The sequence below is a fragment of the Salmo salar genome, chromosome 20, assembly GCF_965601325.2.
Source record: "Salmo salar chromosome 20, fSalSal1, whole genome shotgun sequence".
NCBI classification, from domain to species: domain Eukaryota; kingdom Metazoa; phylum Chordata; class Actinopteri; order Salmoniformes; family Salmonidae; genus Salmo; species Salmo salar.
In genome coordinates, this window is record NC_138310.1 from 19,517,359 (window position 1) to 19,536,482 (window position 19,124).

At 43.2% G+C, this 19,124-nt stretch overlaps 1 protein-coding gene across 3 annotated transcripts in view; it reads left to right on the plus strand.

The window, feature by feature from the left end:
• LOC106579952 (homeobox protein cut-like 2) overlaps window positions 1-19,124 on the plus strand; it is a 122,478-nt gene that overhangs the window by 81,928 nt on the left and 21,426 nt on the right. For all 3 annotated transcript variants that reach the window (XM_014160399.3, XM_014160400.3, XM_045703043.2), the window contains exons 4-5: window positions 4,092-4,170; window positions 16,241-16,381. In XM_014160399.3, the coding sequence (XP_014015874.1) occupies window positions 4,092-4,170; window positions 16,241-16,381 (220 nt within the window). The remainder of the gene's footprint in view (window positions 1-4,091; window positions 4,171-16,240; window positions 16,382-19,124) is intronic.

The following is a 19,124-nucleotide window of genomic DNA, read 5'->3' on the forward strand; positions in this document are numbered from 1 at the left end:
TTGTGGATGGGAGTGTAACTGGGGGACTAGGAGCTGCTGAATGGTTCTGACATGGGGGCGGGATGTATGTCAGGCACTGGAGGTTGGTGGCACCGTCATTGGGGAGGACAGGCTCATAGTAATGGCTAGAACGGAATACATGTAAAGGTATCAAACTCATCAAACACACGGCGTCCGCCTTTAATCGCCTGAAGAAGAGTGTGTGTGCGAGTGTGTTTTGCTTGTGTCCCTATCCTCCACCCACTCATCACTCACTCCACACCGGTTCATCACTCTCTTCCCTCTCTCCTCCTCTAAACACTCAAGGAAAAACAAGCACTGATGACAGTGGATGTAGCTTCGTCAGCATAGTAGGAGTCTCCTATTCTCCTATAGCTCCCACTCTCCCTCTCTGGTGTTTACTCCCCACAACCCATAAGGATGCCATAAGGGTGTTGTCACTTGCTGCATGGTGGTGGAATTCCCAGTGTGTTGTTCTAATAGGCATTCAGGCTGACTGGGGCTGTGCTGACACACTGTCAACTCCTGGGCCATGGTGGGTCTCTGTGAGCAGCACAGAGGACCGACTCCCATGATTGTGCGCTGACCTTTGCATCATGTGCAGATGACAGGTAATTTAGAGGCCTCTGGGAATGTGCAACCATACATTCCCAGTCCCTTACACACACACACACACACACACACACACACACACACACACACACACACACACACACACACACACCGCCTCTCTCATCCACCAGCAGCAATAATCTTACTAACTCACACGTCCATGCACACATACAAACACATTCGGACGCACACACACACACTCACTCACTCACTCTCACACACACACTCTCACATCACACACACACACACACACACACACACACACACACACACACACACACACACACACACACACTCACACTCACACTCACACTCACACCTAACACCCCCGCCACGTCACACACTCTAATCACCTGCATCATCACACAACCTGTCCTCAAACCCCAAATCACAGACAGTGGCATTCTGGTAAAAAAAACAAGGATTTAGAGTGATAATTGCATAATCACCAGTTGTGATAATTGTAATTGATGTCTGCATAATTGCTAATTGCAGTCTTTATGGGAACCTCTTTCTCGCCCTCTCTGTCTCTGTCTGTAGCTCAGTGCCTCTCTGCCTTTCTCTTCCCTGCACTTCTTTATGTTAAACTCATCTTTTGCCATAATTTATTCTTCTCTTCTCACATGTTGACACACCACACGCATGCACACACACACACACACACACACACACACACACCACACACACACACACACACACACACACACACACACACACACACACACACACACACGCGCAAACATGCAAACAGACCCACACATGGACCATGTGTTTCACTATAAGTATCCTCCTAGGCCTCAGTAAGCATTTCCCAGCAGTGCTGGAGACAGCAGCAGTAGCCTGCCCACACGGACTGGTCCTCTGTGAAGAGTTATGGTCCACTTCTAACAGGTTTCCTCTCTCTCTCTCTCTCTCTCTCTCTCTCTCTCTCTCTCTCTCTCTCTCTCTCTCTCTCTCTCTCTCTCTCTCTCTCTCTCTCTCTCTCTCCCTACAATAAATCTCTGGGGGTTTACTCCTGCTGCTTGTAAAATGAATGTTCACCATATCCCTCCCAGAGAAGCCATATTCTATCCTTTTACGGCCAAACTGGCTAACATGGAATAGGTTTAGATACATTGTCCTACTACCACCGTACCTTTGCTGAAACATACATTATTTATACCATACCTCTCCATAGTGTAATCTGTGTGGTACCAGGGGACGGAAACTAATCCCATGTGTTTGGCTGAAGGTAGATTAGCATCAGGTCCAGAGGAAGACGAGTCACTCAGATCAGACCACATTATGCGTGACACCTCCGAGGTGCTTTGATGATGGCGGTGGCAGCGTGCACGAGGGGAGAGGGTTACCCATACTGAGTGTGCTGACGTGAGGAGGCATCTGGCGTGTGATTGATGTCTCCTCTGGCGGCTGCAGACAGGTTAATGGTGTGATTGTGGAGGTAATCTCCGTGTTCTCTCGTTAAAGGGTGATGGAAGGCCAGGAGACCCCCGTGTCGGTGGGAAATGGAGCCTGTGCGTTTTACATGTGCAGTTCAGGGCCTTATTTGATGTATTCTTCAGAAAGGTAGACAGGACAGGGACAGGGGGGTCAGTCTGAAACAGATCCTGGTAAGTTCACACAACCTGCTATATATACACTGAACAAAATATAAAGTGTTGGTCCCATGTTTCACGAGCTGAAATAAAAGATCCCATACATTTTTCATACGCACAAAAAAAACGGATTTCTCTCAAATTTAGTGCACAAATTTGCTTGCATCCCTGTTAGTGAGCATTTCTCCCTTGCCAACATAATCCATCCACCTGATAGGTGTGGCATATGAAGATGCTGAGAGAGAGAGAGATGGCTGGTAGCTGCAGACTGTTGCATCTATATCGATTGGGCTCCAGCCTTTCCATTTTCCATGAACTCTGGCTCGCAGTTCCGAGTGGGAGGGATTTGCTTGATCTTTATGATATTTCTTTAAACATGATGCTGTCGTTATGCCTCTTTGGGGAGGAAACAAGACAATTCCAGTAATTCAAGGGCTCTCCGTCTCTCTCTCTTTCCCACAGTTGTTACTTATAACCATCTCTAAACAGTTTCTCCACCATTCTCATAAGTGTTTTCAGACCTCGGTCCAAATAACATTGTCGAACTGAAGTCAGACCAATAAAGAAGGTCTCAGACGGTAACATGCACTGGGTTCCTTCAATAGAAGTCATTATGTCTGGTCAGATAAAAACTGTAATCAACACTGATAGGAATTCTATAGAGAATAGATGACAATAATTTGAATTTAGTTTCCTCTTGGATTGGAGGGACATTTGTAGTGGACATGGCCTATCTGACACAGGAGGTCGCTGACACCTTATTGGGAGAACGGACTCGTGGTAATGGCATGTTTCCATGTTTTATTTATTTATTTATTTTATTTCACCTTTATTTAACTAGGCCTACCCCGGCCAAACCCGGATGGCTCCGGGCCAATTGTGAGCCGCCCTATGGGACTCCCAATCACGGCCGGATGTGATTCAGCCTGGATTCGAACCAGGGACTGTAGTGACGCCTCTTGCACTGAGATGCAGTGCCTTAGACCGCGGTGTATGATGCCATTCCATCCACTCCGTTGCAGACATTATTATGAGCCGTCCTCCCCTCAGCAGCCTCCTATGCTATCTGATGTAGTATTTCAGAGAATTGCTAAGCTAAGACTTTCAGACATTGACTTGTTCTGACTTACAGTAGATAACAGGGCTGCTGGTGTATTGTAGCTGTGAGGACTGTAACCCACATACCCACCAGGGCAGGTGCCCTCTCCATGGGGCCAGGTGGTGACTAATTCCCTTCTTTGTCCATCCAAATGAATTGTTAATTGCTTTGCATCACCCGTGGAGTGGAGAATAGCAGAATAGCATAACACCGACCTGCCTCATAGAGCACACCACACCTGTGTTTAACAGGCCAAATGTCACCTCAATACACACCACACCTGTGTTTAACAGGCCAAATGTCACCTCAATACACACCACACCTGTGTTTAACAGGCCAAATGTCACCTCAATACACACCACACCTGTGTTTAACAGGCCAAATGTCACCTCAATACACACCACACCTGTGTTTAACAGGCCAAATGTCACCTCAATACACACCGCAATGTTGGGGTTTAAGAGGCCAAATATCAGCTTGTAGTGTTAGCTCAGCACCTTGTTCACATAATTCAGCACACAAACCCCGTCAGAGCAACATGTTGGTGATGTACCATCATTCTGATGACCTTCTGGAGACGGATCAACTTTGTTTCTGTCTGTCTCGTTAGCACAATTACTTTATACGCTGCTTATTTACTTCATATGTCAAAACAGTGTAGAATGCATGTAAATGCAGATGTTCTGTGTGTATGGGTCGCTAAATGTTCCTTCAGCAAAGGTTTAGTATGAATGTTGACGCCTGAGTGTCACCCTGACGGCTGTGTCCTGTCCTGTCGTCTCCAGGTGGTCGCTCTGAACAAGCGCAGTAAGGAGGCAGAGTCGGCATTCCTGGGAATCTACAAGCAGCTTATCGAAGCCCCTGGTGAGTCTCCCACCTGTAACAGAGCCACACACATCACAACAGCACAGACACAGACAACACACAATATTGCTAATGTACCAAACCTCCCACAAGAGATCAGCTTCCCCAGCCAGATCAACAACACACCAAGCCACAGTCAACTTCATTAGGCCAACGTTCTACATGAGACAAGCTAAAAATACGAAGTGACTGTTTTCTTGCCATAGATATATAAATATCCACAAGACACCCTGTAGTTCTTATCTATGTTTTAGAGTCTGTGCTCTGTGTGGGGCCACTTCAAAACCGAGCGCTGGTCCTTGAGCGTTGCATTGCGGAGGAGAGACGATCCTTGTGGGGATGGGCTGTTGATTGCAGAGGGCCAATTAAAAGCCAACTGTAGCTTGTCTTAGTCTGGAGTGCAGGCCTGATGAGGCCAGCAGGGAAAGAGAGGGGGAGGGGGAGAGACTGTGTATTCTGTTGTTGTTTGTTGCCAGGGCACACTATACAGCATTGCTCTTTGTTGCAGGAGACAAGAGCAAAACGCACTCCAATCTCCGGCTACATCAGAGGAACACTCATTGCAAGAGTAGAGAACGCGGTTTACAGATTCAATGAATACAAGATAAAAGTGGGTGTCAGAGAAAATAGCGATGCAGCGACTGACTTTTAAAGGTCTCCATTTTACCTTGAAGTCTCCTGCTTGATATTTCACCACACACTTTGAATGGAGTTATTTTTTTTTGATAAGAAATGGATGTCTTTGAAGAGGTGTTCAGTTTGATTTCCTGACCTATACCTGCACGTATCAAGGGCTTAATGGAGGACCCAGGAGGGTTTTAGGGGCTATATTTTGTCATGAACAAATGTTCTATCAAGAGCAGACTGAACAAACAATGATAATGTAAGGAATGAGGACTTCATCTCTTTAATTGCACAGGGCACTGACAAGAAAGAGTACTAATAAACCGTGTTAAACTGTATCGGAACCCTTGTAGCTAGGATTGGGTTTGAAGATTTAAAAAATAGGAATTTAACGTTTACTTTTGCTCTCACACACAAGCGCATACACACACATGCATACACACACCCACACACCAGAGGAGGCTAGTGGGAGGAGCTATAGGAGGACGGGCCTGTTATAATGGCTGTAATGGAATAAATGGAACGGAGTCCAACGTGCTTTCAGTATGTTTGACGTGTTTGATGTCGTTCCGTTCATTCTATTCCAGCAGTTACAATGAGCCCGTCCTCTTATAGTGCTTCCCACCAGCCTCCTCTGGCACACACACATGCATGCACACTTTCAGCTCCTATTTTGACATAAACATATATGACATCGACATCTCCACCAATCACTTCTCTATGATTGGCCAGGGTGGGGGGGGGGGGGGGGGGGGGGTTGAGCCTTGTCGTCATGTGGCCCTTGTTACAGGTCGGAGGGCCTTGGATTAGCATATTCAGAACACTCATCTTCCTCTGACCTTACCTGGACCTGTACTAGCATTAGCATCCGGGTGACTCTCCCTCACCAGAGTCTCTAGTCTTAGCTCTCACACTGTGTGTCACTGCAGGTCTGTGTGTGGATGACGTTTCCTGGGCTTTACTACTACAGAAGGAGTTATTATTTTAAAACCCCAAAAACGCAGCCAGCTGAGCTGCTGATTATTATTTGTCATCTAATCCTTTAATGTTATACCAATCATTTCCATTAACAGCTAATTGCTAAAATTCTCCAAATCTATTCATTATTATCTTTCTGATATTATTTACCTCCTGTCTGATGCCAAACAGGAGTCACAAAATGGAGAGTAGGGTATTTTGTGTATCATTGTGCATCTCACTGGCCTGTCCAAGGTCACCCCCTGTTCCCAGAGTGGATCGCTCCAGGTACACCAGAGGACAGTCAGTTGGCTGTGGTCCCTCACTCCTCCCCTATAAACACATCACTGTGCTGCTTTCCCGCCAGTCTCCAAACAAACGATCCAGCTCATGTATTTTTTATGTTTTGACAGACGCAATTATTCTTAACACACCGTGCTCGTTAATCTTAATGCCGTTATCACTATTCATTGGCAGACATTTTTTTTCTCCCTCTTATTTAATTTGAAAGGATCCCTCCATCCTGGCTGTCTGCTGACACTGACAGGCCGTTGGTCCAATCAGAGCGGCCGACAACAGAGTTAATGAATGCAAGAGGAGAGCCAGGGAGGGGGAGGGGACAATGTGACCTGTTGTATCCAGTTAACAGCAACGTTTGGTGTCAGGTATCAGTTATCCACAATAACAAATCCGTTATTGGAATAGGTGCCAATGATGATGTCAGTTGCATAATGTTGGACACGCATGACACATGTTATGATGCTGCTTTCATATTCTCAGTTCATATGAATGTTATAGACAGGAGGGTATGCATCCCTGACACAACACAGGGCTACCCTGAACATGCTCTCAATAGAGAAGGTTTTAATCACGTCCCAATTTGTTAAAGCAAATGTGTATCTCACATCAGTGTGTTTACGAGGAGGAGAATGTTAGTGTAAGGGAAGAGAGGAGAATACATGGCTGGAAATGCTGTGTGTGTGTGTGTGTGTGTGTGTGTGTGTGCGTGTGTGCGTGTGTGCGTGTGAGTGTGTGTGTGAGTGTGATTTGGGTTTTGTTTTTACTGTAAAGTCAGCAAGTGTATCAAGCAGCTGCTGAACAAGATAGCTATTATTATAGTTGTGGTGAGTCTGGACTTAGAGTGGCACTGTTTCCTGTGACAAAGGATTACATGTAGTATGACAATGGCAACCTTTACCGGTGATGGATTCAGGGTTCTGAATAGTGTTAATTATCAGGAATCCTATTGAAATATTGAGTGCTATGGTCTAGAGTGCCTACACCAGAAGTTAATGGTTATCTGTAGGAAGAATGTATATGGTGGAGGCAATTAAGCTTGGAATGTACTGTGTGCAGGGAGACGATCATATGTTGGCAGGCACTGATAAAGATGCGGAGCTGTGGATTAGTGAGGAAGGGGGTCGAGGTCAGGTCAGGTCACATTAAGGGAGAAGGAACAGTTTATTGCCTGTATCACTTAACTTCCTGCCAAGTAATAAAGATGTAAAGAGAAAGAGAGAAGGAGGAGACTGAATATTTATTTTGTCTTATGCAGCTGCATTGACCCAATGGGTGAATAAACTTGGTTTAAGCTTTACTAATTATCCGTGAGTTTTAATAGGTTCATTTAGAATCTAACACCAGTGTCATGAACAGGGCATGCTCTTTGAAGCAACTCCAATGCATCCTCTGCATTTTATGGGGAACAGTTGAAATAAGTGCTCTGAGCAATGAGAACACCTTGAAAATGTAATACTTCTAAAAATGTCATTATTGGGTCCCCAAGCCAAAATGTCACACACCAGAATCATAATGTGCATTTCCATGCATTTAAGACATACAGTTGAAGTCGGAAGTTTACATACACTTAGGTTGGAGTCATTAAAACTCGTTTTTCAACCACTCCACAATTTTCTTGTTAACAAACTATAGTTTTGGCAAGTCGGTTAGGACATCTACTTTGTGCACGACACAAGTACTTTTTCCAACAATTGTTTACAGACAGATTATTTCACTTATAATTTACTGTATCACAATTCCAGTGGGTCAGAAGTTTACATACACTAAGTTGACTGTGCCTTTAAACAGCTTGGAAAATTCATGAAATGATGTCATGGCTTTAGAAGCTTCTGATAGGCTAATTGACATCATTTGAGTCAATTGGAGGTGTACCTGTGGATGTATTTCAAGGCCTACCTTCAAACTCAGTGCCTCTTTCCTTGACATCATGGGAAAATCAAAAGAAATCAGCCAAGACCTCAGAAAAACCATTGTAGACCTCCACAAGTCTGGTTCATCCTTGGGAGCAATTTCCAAACGCCTGAAGGTACCACATTCATCTGTACAAACAATAGTACGCAGGTATAAACACCATGGGACCACGCAGCCGTCATACCGCTCAGGAAGGAGACACATTTTGTCTCCTAGAGATGAACGTACTTTGGTGCGAAAAGTGCAAATCAATCCCAGAACAACAGCAAAGGACCTTGTGAAGATGCTGGAGAAAACAGGTACATGAGTATCTATATCCACAGTAAAACGAGTCCTATATCAACATAACCTGAAAGGCCGCTCAGCAAGGAAGAAGCCACTGCTCCAAAACCGCCATAAAAAAGCCAGACTATGGTTTGCAACTGCACATAGGGACAAAGATTGTACTTTTTGGAGAAATGTCCTCTGGTCTGATGAAACAAAAATAGAACTGTTTGGCCATAATGACCATCGTTAAGTTTGGAGGAAAAAGGAGGAGGCTTGCAAGCCGAAGAACACCATCCCGACCGTGAAGCACGGAGGTGGCAGCATCATGTGTGGGGGTGCTTTGCTGCAGGAGGGACTGGTGCACTTCACAAAATAGATAGGATCATGAGGAAGGACAAATATGTGGATATATTGAAGTAACATCTCAAGACAGGAAGTTAAAGCTTGGTCGCAAATGGGTCTTCCAAATGGACAATGACCCCAAGCATACTTCCAAAGTTATGGCAAAATGGCTTAAGGACAACAAAGTCAAGGTATTGGAGTGACCATCACAAAGCCCTGACCTCAATCCTATAGAAGATTTGTGGGCAGAACTGTAAAAGCGTATGCGAGCAAGGAGGCCTAGAAACCTGACTCAGTTACAACAGCTATGTCAGGAGGAATGGGCCAAAATTCACCCAACTTATTGTGGGAAGCTTGTGGAAGACTACCTGAAGCGTTTGACCCAAGTTAAACAATTTAAAGGCAATGCTACCAAATACTAATTGAGTGTATGTAAACTTCTGACCCACTGGGAATGTGATGTAAGAAATAAAAGCTAAACTAAATCATTCTCTCGACTATTATTCTGACATTTCACATTCTTAAAATAAAGTGCTGATCCTAACTGACCTAAGACAGGGATTTTTACTTGGATTAAATGTCAGGAATTGTGAAAAACTGAATTTAAATGTGTTTGGCTAAGGTGTATGTAAACTTCCGACTTCAACTGTATATTCCTATGCTCCATTGAAATTGTCGACAAAATATTTGTCCCTCCAAAAAATACTTATTTGTTTAGATTTTCATCTCTATACTTTTTTGATCAGTGTAAATAAACTACTTCCTCTTCACAGGATGTGAAAAACAGTGACAGTTTCCATGACTGAGTTGGCTCTCCTGAGTAGCACCTCTCTCCTCATCTCTCTCCCTCCTGTGTGAGCATCTCTGACTCTGCGGTTACGTTTGAACCTTGGTGTTTGTAGCTGTCGCTTTGAGAGGAGGAGCGGGGCCCTGTCGCCAGGAGCGTAGCCCTGAGATTGGCGCTCCAGGTGTTTGCTCTGCCCCCTCCCCTCTCTTTACTCACACACCTCCCCCAGGATCACCTCATCCCTCTCTCTCTCGCTCTCCCTCCATCTCTCCTGAAGAACACAGTACCTTTCATCTCAGCAGGGAGCTCACTTACTGTGTGTGTGTGTGTGTGTGTGTGTGTGTGTGTGTGTGTTTGTGTGTTGTATGTTTGTTGGGCCCTTGGCAGGGCTGAGGTCTGCATTAGTTGAAACGTTGGGGCAACAGTGCTAGCTAGTGGTGACCAAATACTACTGCATGGTACGGATTCCAGGACCAGGTAAAACTCCACACAATTCCATCATGGCTTTATGACTTCATTGCACAATGAATATTAATGTATTGAAGTCTCCTTGGTCTGCGAGATTGTAAGTGCAGTGCATATTGAAGTCAGTTAGTAATTTCCTTTGGCTCCAGGGTTGTAAGAATAGAGCATTAACGTTTCTGGGAAGGGGGTTCCGCTAGCGGAACACCTGGCCTACAGCCAGTGAAATTGCAGGGCGCCAAATTCAAACAACAGAAATCTCATAATTAAAGTTCCTCAAACATACAAGTATTATACACCATTTTAAAGATAAACTTCTCGTTAATCCAACCACAATGTCCGATTTCAAAAAGGCTTTACGGTGAAAGCACACCATGCGATTATGTTAGGTCAGCGCCTAGCCACAAAAAACCATACAGCCATTTTCCGAAGAAGGAGAGGTGTCACAAAAGTCAGAAATAGCGTTAAAATTAATCACTTACCTTTGATGATCTTCATCTGATGGCACTCCCAGGTCTCCATGTTAGACAATAAATATTCATTTTGTTCGATAAGTTCATCTTTATGTCCAAATACCTCCTCTTTGTTCGCTCGTTTAGTCCAGTAATCCAAATGCACAAAGCGCGGGCACAAAGTCTAGACGAAAAGTCAAAAAAGTTCCATTTGAGTTCGTAGAAACATGTCAAACGATGTTTCTAATCAATCCTTAGGGTATTTTTATCATAAATATTCAATAATGTTTCAACCGGACAATATTGTTTTCATTAGAAAGGAAAGGGAACGGAGCTCGTGCTCACGGCCATGCGCGTGACTAAACTAAAGGCTTTCACCTGGGCCATCTGCTGAGAGTGCTCTTATTCGCTCCCCTTTCACAATAGAAGCCTGAAACAACTTCTAAAGACTGTTGACAGCTAGTGGAAGCCTTAGGAAGTGCAATCTGACCCCACAGACACTGGATATTCGATAGGCATTCACTTGAAAACTACAAACCTCAGAATTCCCACTTTCTGGTTGGATTTTTCTCAGGTTTTCGCCTGCCATATGAGTTCTGTTATACTCACATACATTATGTTAACAGTTTTGGAAACGTTAGAGTGTTTTCTATCCATATCTACTAATGATATGCATATTCTATCTTCTGGGCCTGAGTAACAGGTAGTTTACTCTGGGAATGCTTTTCATCCAAACTTCCCAATGCTGTCCCCTATCCCTAAAGAGTAAAATGACCTTTGTGATTTCACCTTAATCTATTCAAAGAATTATTGTCCCCTTATAGCTCCCTGTATACACTGAGTGGGTAAAACATTAGGAACACCTTCATAGTATTGAGTTGCACCCCTTTTTGCACTCAGAACATCCTAAATTTGTCGGGGCATGGACTCTACAAGGTGTCGGAAGCGTTCCACAGGGATGCTGGCCCATGTTGACTCCAATGCTTCCCACAGTTGTGTCAAGTTGGCTAGATGTCCTTTGGGTGGTGGACCATTCTTCACATACACGGGAAACTGTTGAGCGTGAAAAACCCAGCAGCGTTGCAGTTCTTGACACAAACCAGTGCGCCTGGCACCTACTACCATACCCCGTTCAAATATTTTTTCTTGCCCATTCACCCTCTGAATAGCACACATACACAATCCATGTCTCAAATGTCTCAAGGCTTAAAAACCCTTCTTTAACCTGTCTCCTTCCCTTCATCTACACTGATTGAAGTGGATTTAACAAGTGACATCAATAAGGGATCATAGCTTTCACCTAAATTCAGCTGGTCAGTCTGCCATGGAAAGAGCAGGTGTTCATAATGTTTTGTCCTCTCAGTTTACATTGGCAGACGCTGGAGAGAGAGGCTTATTGAGGCCTGTAAGGCGTTGTTTTTTTAATAATAAGTGTGGTGCTGAGTACATTCCATCAGAAGATGAGAGGGAACTTGGAGAGCTGTGCGTCTACGCTCTGTTTGTGGCAGTATCAAAAATGAAAGCATATAAAAAAAGTTGATGGAAAATGAAAGCTCTTTTGGGCAGGACGAGATTCTGCACAAGTGATTAATAAGAGCAGTAATAAACAAAGGCCCAGGAGATGTTTGAGGTGCTTAATAATGCATTATGTTCATAAAAGAGCTGGGCCTCTCCAATGGATCCCCGTGGAGCAGAGACCCCAGAGGGACCGGCAGAGTGTGTGCTCAGAACAGAGAGGAAGTGTGTGTGCGTGGGCGTGTGAGTGTGTGTGTGCAGAGATACTATATATATATATATATATATATATATATAATATATATATATATATATATATATATATATATATATATATATATATATATATATATATATATATGGGTACGACTAAAACTCAAGTTCTGAAGTGTAAAGGAGATGAATAGTTTCAGTTGTGTTTTTATTTTTTTTTGTGATTGTTCACCGAACAGTTATTTTGTTATTGTAACAAAAAAGAACAACAACAACAACAACAACAACATATCAATCAAAGTTAAAGAGTGGCTGAATTATATTGTACCCTGATATTCCTGTTTATGTATATTTCTAAGAGCTTCTTTTTACATAGTTGTAGAGATGTCCTTCAGTCTGCCAGACAAAGGCATGTGTGGAACACAGACAAAAGAACAGGTTAAAAAGTTACTCTTTCAGCACACAGTGAAAGACACACTTCTTTCACCATTTCTCTCGCTCTCTCTTTCTCTCTATAGTGATCTCTGTTTCTTTATCTTTATCTCTTCCACTCTCTTCTCCACATACAAGTCAAAGGGAGAGACTTTTGTTCTGTGCTCTGAATATCGTATGAGTGAAAAGACTGGCCGTTTTTACTGTAGCATTTTCCATTTTTTTCATACGTTTTCTGAGATAGCATTTTGTTGAAAATGATTTCATCGTAGCTACAAAATCTATATAATCTAGGTTGAAACAAGGATAGACATTAAAGAATTGTACCTTGTGAGCTCGAGTGTCTGTGTAGTTGGTAGAATAATAGATTACTTTGTTAAAGACTATTAGACTTCAGTCAATGGAAGTGTTCCCACACGGCTACATTGGATTGGGACTCCCGTAGTCTGTAAGTAGAGTATTGGTTGTTTACTTTTGCTTTAATTAAGAAAAGATACAACTTTTTTCAAAGGTAGCCATTTTGATGGTGCACTTAGTCCTTAGTCCAACCTTCAAAGACAAACTGTTCAGTCAACCTAGTTTCGGGCCATGACAATACACTGCTCATGTACAGTATTACAGTTTGTTGCAACAGCAAGACATAGTGTTTTTGGAACTTGAAGACCACATAGAGAAAAACAACACAAAACAAGACTGTTTTGTATGAAAAGAAAAAACCCTCGAAGCACAGCCTTGTAAATTAATTTGTTCATGTTGTATGATGGGAACACAGCTGGCCTCATTAACATGCGCACAACAAATAATTATAGCGTTTTTTTATTTTCTCTCCAGCCAGCCAGCGCTTGGCTAATGGGCTTGCTGGGTTAATTATGTCAGAACGTAATTACACAGAGCCCAGGGAGACGTAATGGTGCACCCCGCTGAGCCCACACCGCCTAATGACAGTGTATCGCTGACAGGGCAAAGACGGACCGTCCCAACACACCTGCTTGTCTTGGCTCACACCACCCTCGTCCACTCCCACCCACCACCACTGCCCACCCAGACACATCCTTGACCTGTCTGTCCCACGGTCCCGGCCACAGTCCAGACAGTATTTATGTGGACAGTTCACACAGTGGGCCCTGGCCTAACATGGTCCATAGGAACAACCATAGGAGCTGGCTATCAAGCATAAACATATCTGTTGTGACCATGCTAGGCATGGCCTGTTTACCCTGGGCTGTCAAGGAGCAGCACCCAGAGAGCTGCTCCCTGCTATGGGATGAGCAATCGCAGCGTAATACCTGACCAGCGGCTGCTAGGAACCAGCCATGGAAGCTCATTATCTCATCTGTAACACTGATGCAAACTCAATGTAGATGATGAGACCACACACACATAGATTGTATGATAGCCCTACCCTGGCTTACTAGTGCAGTGACTTTGCTAACACCACACAATACCAACAAACCAGGTGGAACTGTGCTGAAGTACAAATGAACAACTGTGTTGAAGTACAAGTGATGCCAGGATCCTCAATGCCAGCTCGTCTTTGCTGGTAGACTGAGAGGACAGGCGTGTGTCCCCGGAATGACCTCTGAACCTCCTTCTCCTCATAACATTCTGTTCATCCCCACCTTTGCCCAGTCACTGTGATTCACGTGTGAACGGACCATATTTGACTAGAGAATATGATGTATTAATGTGCAGTGATTTATGACCCTCAATGAGGTGCTGTTGTGCTATCTGTTATCATGACTTCAGGGCAGACGTCCAATCAGCATTAATTAAGATACGGATTGAATAAAAAAAAAGTGCTGTTTATTTGCATAGATATGACCCAATCACAGTAGATAATGGTGGGGGATGATGATGGTGGTGTGGGGGGAATTCTAGGTATATTGGCAGTATGGTGTAAAATTCAATTCAAGTATTCAATCTTCCTTTTATAGTAAGGATTTACTTTTAAAGAAATGCTCTTAAAGGAATATCCAGCACAGCTTATTAGCAACATCAATTAGCAGTCCTGTTCTCTTCCGTTATCAGCAGTCTTCTTTGACACTTCCCCCAACTGTAGCCCGTCTTGTAGAGCTACACCCGGGTCCCTCTGAGAGTACCCCTGCTGCTCTCCTCTTTGACTGGGTTCATTTTGTATACAGGGCTACCATATATCCCTTCACTTTTTTTGCCTAGCCACTGATTGATAATCCCTGCTTGTCCAAGTGTGAGAGATCCCTTACTGTAATCTCTGCACTTTGATCATGGAAAGTTAAAAGGATATATGGAAAAGAGGCTGATAAAGTGATTTCTGTGACAGTGGGTCGATGTGAAAAGCAGTGTTTTAAGTCGTCCTGTTTGTCTAAGAAGAGCTCTGCTCTTAAGTGTGATGTCCCATGTGACTGATGCAATATCTCATGTGTGGGTGTAACAGTGAACACAGACACACAGGAGGCTCAGTTGACTGTAAACTGTCCTGGGGAAAAAATGGTTCCATCTATTATCTTTGTCCGAGTGTTTCTGATGAAACTTCAGATATGTCAAATGGTTATGGAAGTATTTTCACAGATTGCTAATTTTTGACAGCTGTGTTTCTGTGGCCTGCTTCGACTTGGCTGTCTAGTCTCAGTGGTGTCTGTTGAAGTGTAAACGTCTGTGGTTAGGCTCTCTGAACAGTCAGTTCAGTCTGTGCCCATGTTGAAGAAAGGATATGATCGCGATCCACACAGGTGCAGAAAGACGAGCGCATGAAAGCTGCGGGAGAAAAGTTTGTGCAGCAAAGCAGCGATTTTCCCTCCTTGGAGTTTTGAAAGGCTGGTGTGTGTGTGTGTGTCTCTACATCCTCCCTCCCTCCTTGTCAGGCGGCTCCCCTGAGCCCCTCTCTCTGTGCTTTGGCACTAGAAGTCACCTCCTTTGGTGTGCGGCAGGCAGGTACACAACAGGAGCAGCTCTCCCTCTCAGAGCTGTTGAACTTTTCGGGATGGGAAGAAAGGGAACGGGAAGATTAAAAACAGCCCTGTGATGTGGAGTGCCGAGCCACCTCCTGAGAATTCCTGGCATAATAATTTAAATGATCAAATGACACAGAGGAGACTTGTTAGCAGAGAAACAGCCTCCTAGTTGGCCCCATGGGGCCCAGGCTGCTGCACATGCATTGCAAAACAGCTCCTCTGTTGTGCTAAAGAATCCGTCTTCTTTTTCTCTTCTTTTCAGGAGCAGACTTTTTCCAGACTTTGTTGGATTTGTTTAGGTGTATATTTGGGACTGAAGTGCGCGTCATATTGTACTGCAGTCTATGCGGCTTTTTTTGACATTCATTTATTGGTGATGAGTTCCATTGGATTTGATCTTAGTAGTTTAGTCTATTCATGTCATTAGGGCCAGCCTGTGAGATTTGTAAGGCATCTCATTGGAGTGAATTCTAGAGTCCCTCTTTGGAACAATTTCTCAGTCTCCTACTCTTGATGCTGTTGTGCAGGAGAGCATATGATAACTGTACTGTCTCATGCAGAATATGGTATGGTAGATTTTTCTTTTAATATGCTATTTAAAAAGTTCCTTTTAAACATCCTGACATCAGTTGTATAATAGGAGACATATTTTGACAGCAGCAACAGGATAATTGTGATATCTCATTATATTTGATCAAATAGATAGGCAATGAAATTCACTTGACTGAAGTGTTGAACTTTTGACTTTACTCATCCACTTCAGCATTTGAAGCTCTTGAATTACCACTCAATATTATGGCTATGTGGTTGTTTTGCATATAGTGGTTCATAGAAAAATGTAACATTTCTCTCCATCTTGTGTGTCTTTTTGCTCTCAGACCCAGTTCCCGTGCTTGAGGCTACACACACCCTGGAGGAGAGGCTGCAGCAGCTGCAGAGTTCGGCCCCAGACAGCGAGGCCCTGGTCAGGGAGCTCAGCGGGCACTGGAAGAGACACCTGGAGTGCCTTGACAAGCCAGGTCAGACCAGAGCCACTGCCACCAGCCTGGTCTCATAGACTAGACGTAACATAGTAAATGTAAATCCGGGACCCTCAAATTAGTATGATACGTTATGTTTGGTATGGTTACATAAGACAGATGGTTACTTAAGCCAAAAACTAAAGTAGGGTGGTTAGTCGGGGTGGATGGGAGCGCGTGTAAAGCGAACGTCGAGCAACCCAATGATTGGGAGTTCGAATCTCATCACGGACAACTTAGAATTTTAGCTAATTAGCAAATTTTCAACTATACTGAAAAAATATATAAATGCAACATGCAACAATTTCAACGATTTTACTGAGTTACAGTTCATATAAGGAAATCAGTCAATTGTAATCAATTCATTAGACCCTAATCTATGGGTTTGACATGACTGGGCAGGGGCGCAGCCATGGGTGGGCCTGGGAGGTCAAAGGCCCACCCACTGGGGAGCCATGTCCAGCCAATCAGAATGAGTTTTTCCCCACAAAAGAGCTTTATTACAGACAGAAATACTTCTCAGTTTTATCATCTGTCCATGTGGCTGGTCTCAGATGATCCCGCAGGTGAAGAAGCCGGATGTGGAGGTCCTGGGCTGGCGTGATTACACGTCGTGGTCTGCGGTTGTGAGACCGGTTGGACGTACTGCCAAATTAGCTAAAATGACATTGGAGGCAGCTTATGGTAGAGAAATTAACATGACATTTTCTGGCAACTGCTCTGGTGGACATTCCTGCAGTCAGCATACAAATTGCACGCTTCCTCAAAACTTGAGACATCTGTGGCATTGTGTTGTATGACAAAACTGCACATTTTAGAGTGGCCTTTTATTTTCCCCAGCACAAAGTGCACCTGTGTAATGATCATGCTGTTTAATCAGCTTCTTGATATACCACACCTGTCAGGTGGAGAAATGCTCACTAACAGGGATGTAAACATAGTTGTGCACAACATTTGAGAGAAATAAGCTTTTTGTGCGTATGAAAATGTCTATGATCCTTTATTTCAGCTCATGAAACATGGGACCAACACTTTGCATGTTGTGTTTATATTTCTGTTCAGTATAATTACTACTTTTTGGCTACTTTGCAACTACTTAGCATGTTAGCTAACCCTTCCCCTTAACCTAACCCTAACCCTTTTAGCTAACCCTTGCCCTAACTCTTTAACCTAACTTCTAACCTTAACCCTAACCCCTAGCCTAGCTAACGTTAGACAGCTATCATATTTAACCTCTCTAGGGGGTGTGGGATGCTACCGTCCCACCTGACCAACATCCAGTGATATTGCAGAGCGCCAAATTCAAAAACAGAAATACTCATTATAAAAATTCATGAAAAACACAAGTGTTATACATCTTTTTAAAGATTAACTTCTTGTTAATCCAACCACGGTGTCAGATTTCAAAAATACTCTACGGCGAAAGCAAACCATGCGATTATCTGAGAACAGCACCCAGCAGACAGTAACCAGCCAAGTAGACGAGTAACAAAAGTGAGAAATAGCGATAAAATTAATCACTTACCTTTGATGATATTCATATGGTTACACTCACAAAACTCCCAGTTACCCAATAAATGTTTGTTTTGTTCGATCAAGTCCCTCTTTATATCCAAAAGCCTCCATTTTGTTAGCACGTTTTGTTCAGTAAAACACTGTCTCAAACAACATCCGGTGAAATGGCAGAGCGTGAAACTCAACAAAACAGAAATTCTCATAATAAACATACATAAAATATACAAATGTTATACACCATCTTAAAGATAAACTTCTTGTTAATCCAACCGCTGTATCAGATTTCAAAAAGGCTTTACGGAGAAAGCAAATCATGCGATTATCTGAGAACAGCGCCCAGCAGACAAATCATTACAAACAGTTAGCAGCCAAGAAGAGGAGTAACAAAAGTCAGAAATAGCGTTAAAATGTATCACTTACCTTTAATGATCTTCATATGGTTGCACTCCGAAGACTTCATGTTACACGATAAATGTTCGTTTTATTCGATAAAGTCCCTGTTTATATTCAAAAACCTCAGTTTTGTTGGTGCGTTTTGTTCAGTAATACATTGAAACAAAGCGCGGTCACAACAGACAGACGAAAAATCTAAAAAGTACCATAAAAGTTTGTAGAAACATGTCAAACGATGTTTATAATCAATCCTCATGTTGTTTTTGTCATAAATAATCGATCATATTTCAACCGGACAAAAGCTTCGTCAATAGAAAAGGAGAAACAAGAAAGGCGCGCGCCGGACTCATGTCTGGAAATTTCCACTGTCAACTCATTGAAAGTGCTGTTTCTCCCTCATTTTTCTGAGTAAAAGCCTGAAACAATGCCTAAAGACTGGCCACATGTTGTGGAAGCCATAGAGATCGTGAACTGCGTCATATGTCTTTGTATGGTGGATAGGCTTTCAATGGAAAAGAGACATTCCAAAAGAATAGCACTTCCTGGATGGATTTTCCTCAGGTTTTCGCCTGCCATATCAGTTCTGTTATACTCACAGACATTATTTTAACAGTTTTGGAAACTTTCGAGTGTTTTCTATCCAAATCTACCAATTATATGCATATCCTAGCTTCTGGACCTGAGTAGCAGGGAGTTTACTTTGGGCACGCTTTTCATCCAAAATTCAGAATGCTGCCCCCTACCCTAGTGAGGTTAATGGGTGATGGATATCCACAAATTAATACATACCATACGAAAGGTAACATATCATACTAAATGGAGTGTCGTGGTTTAC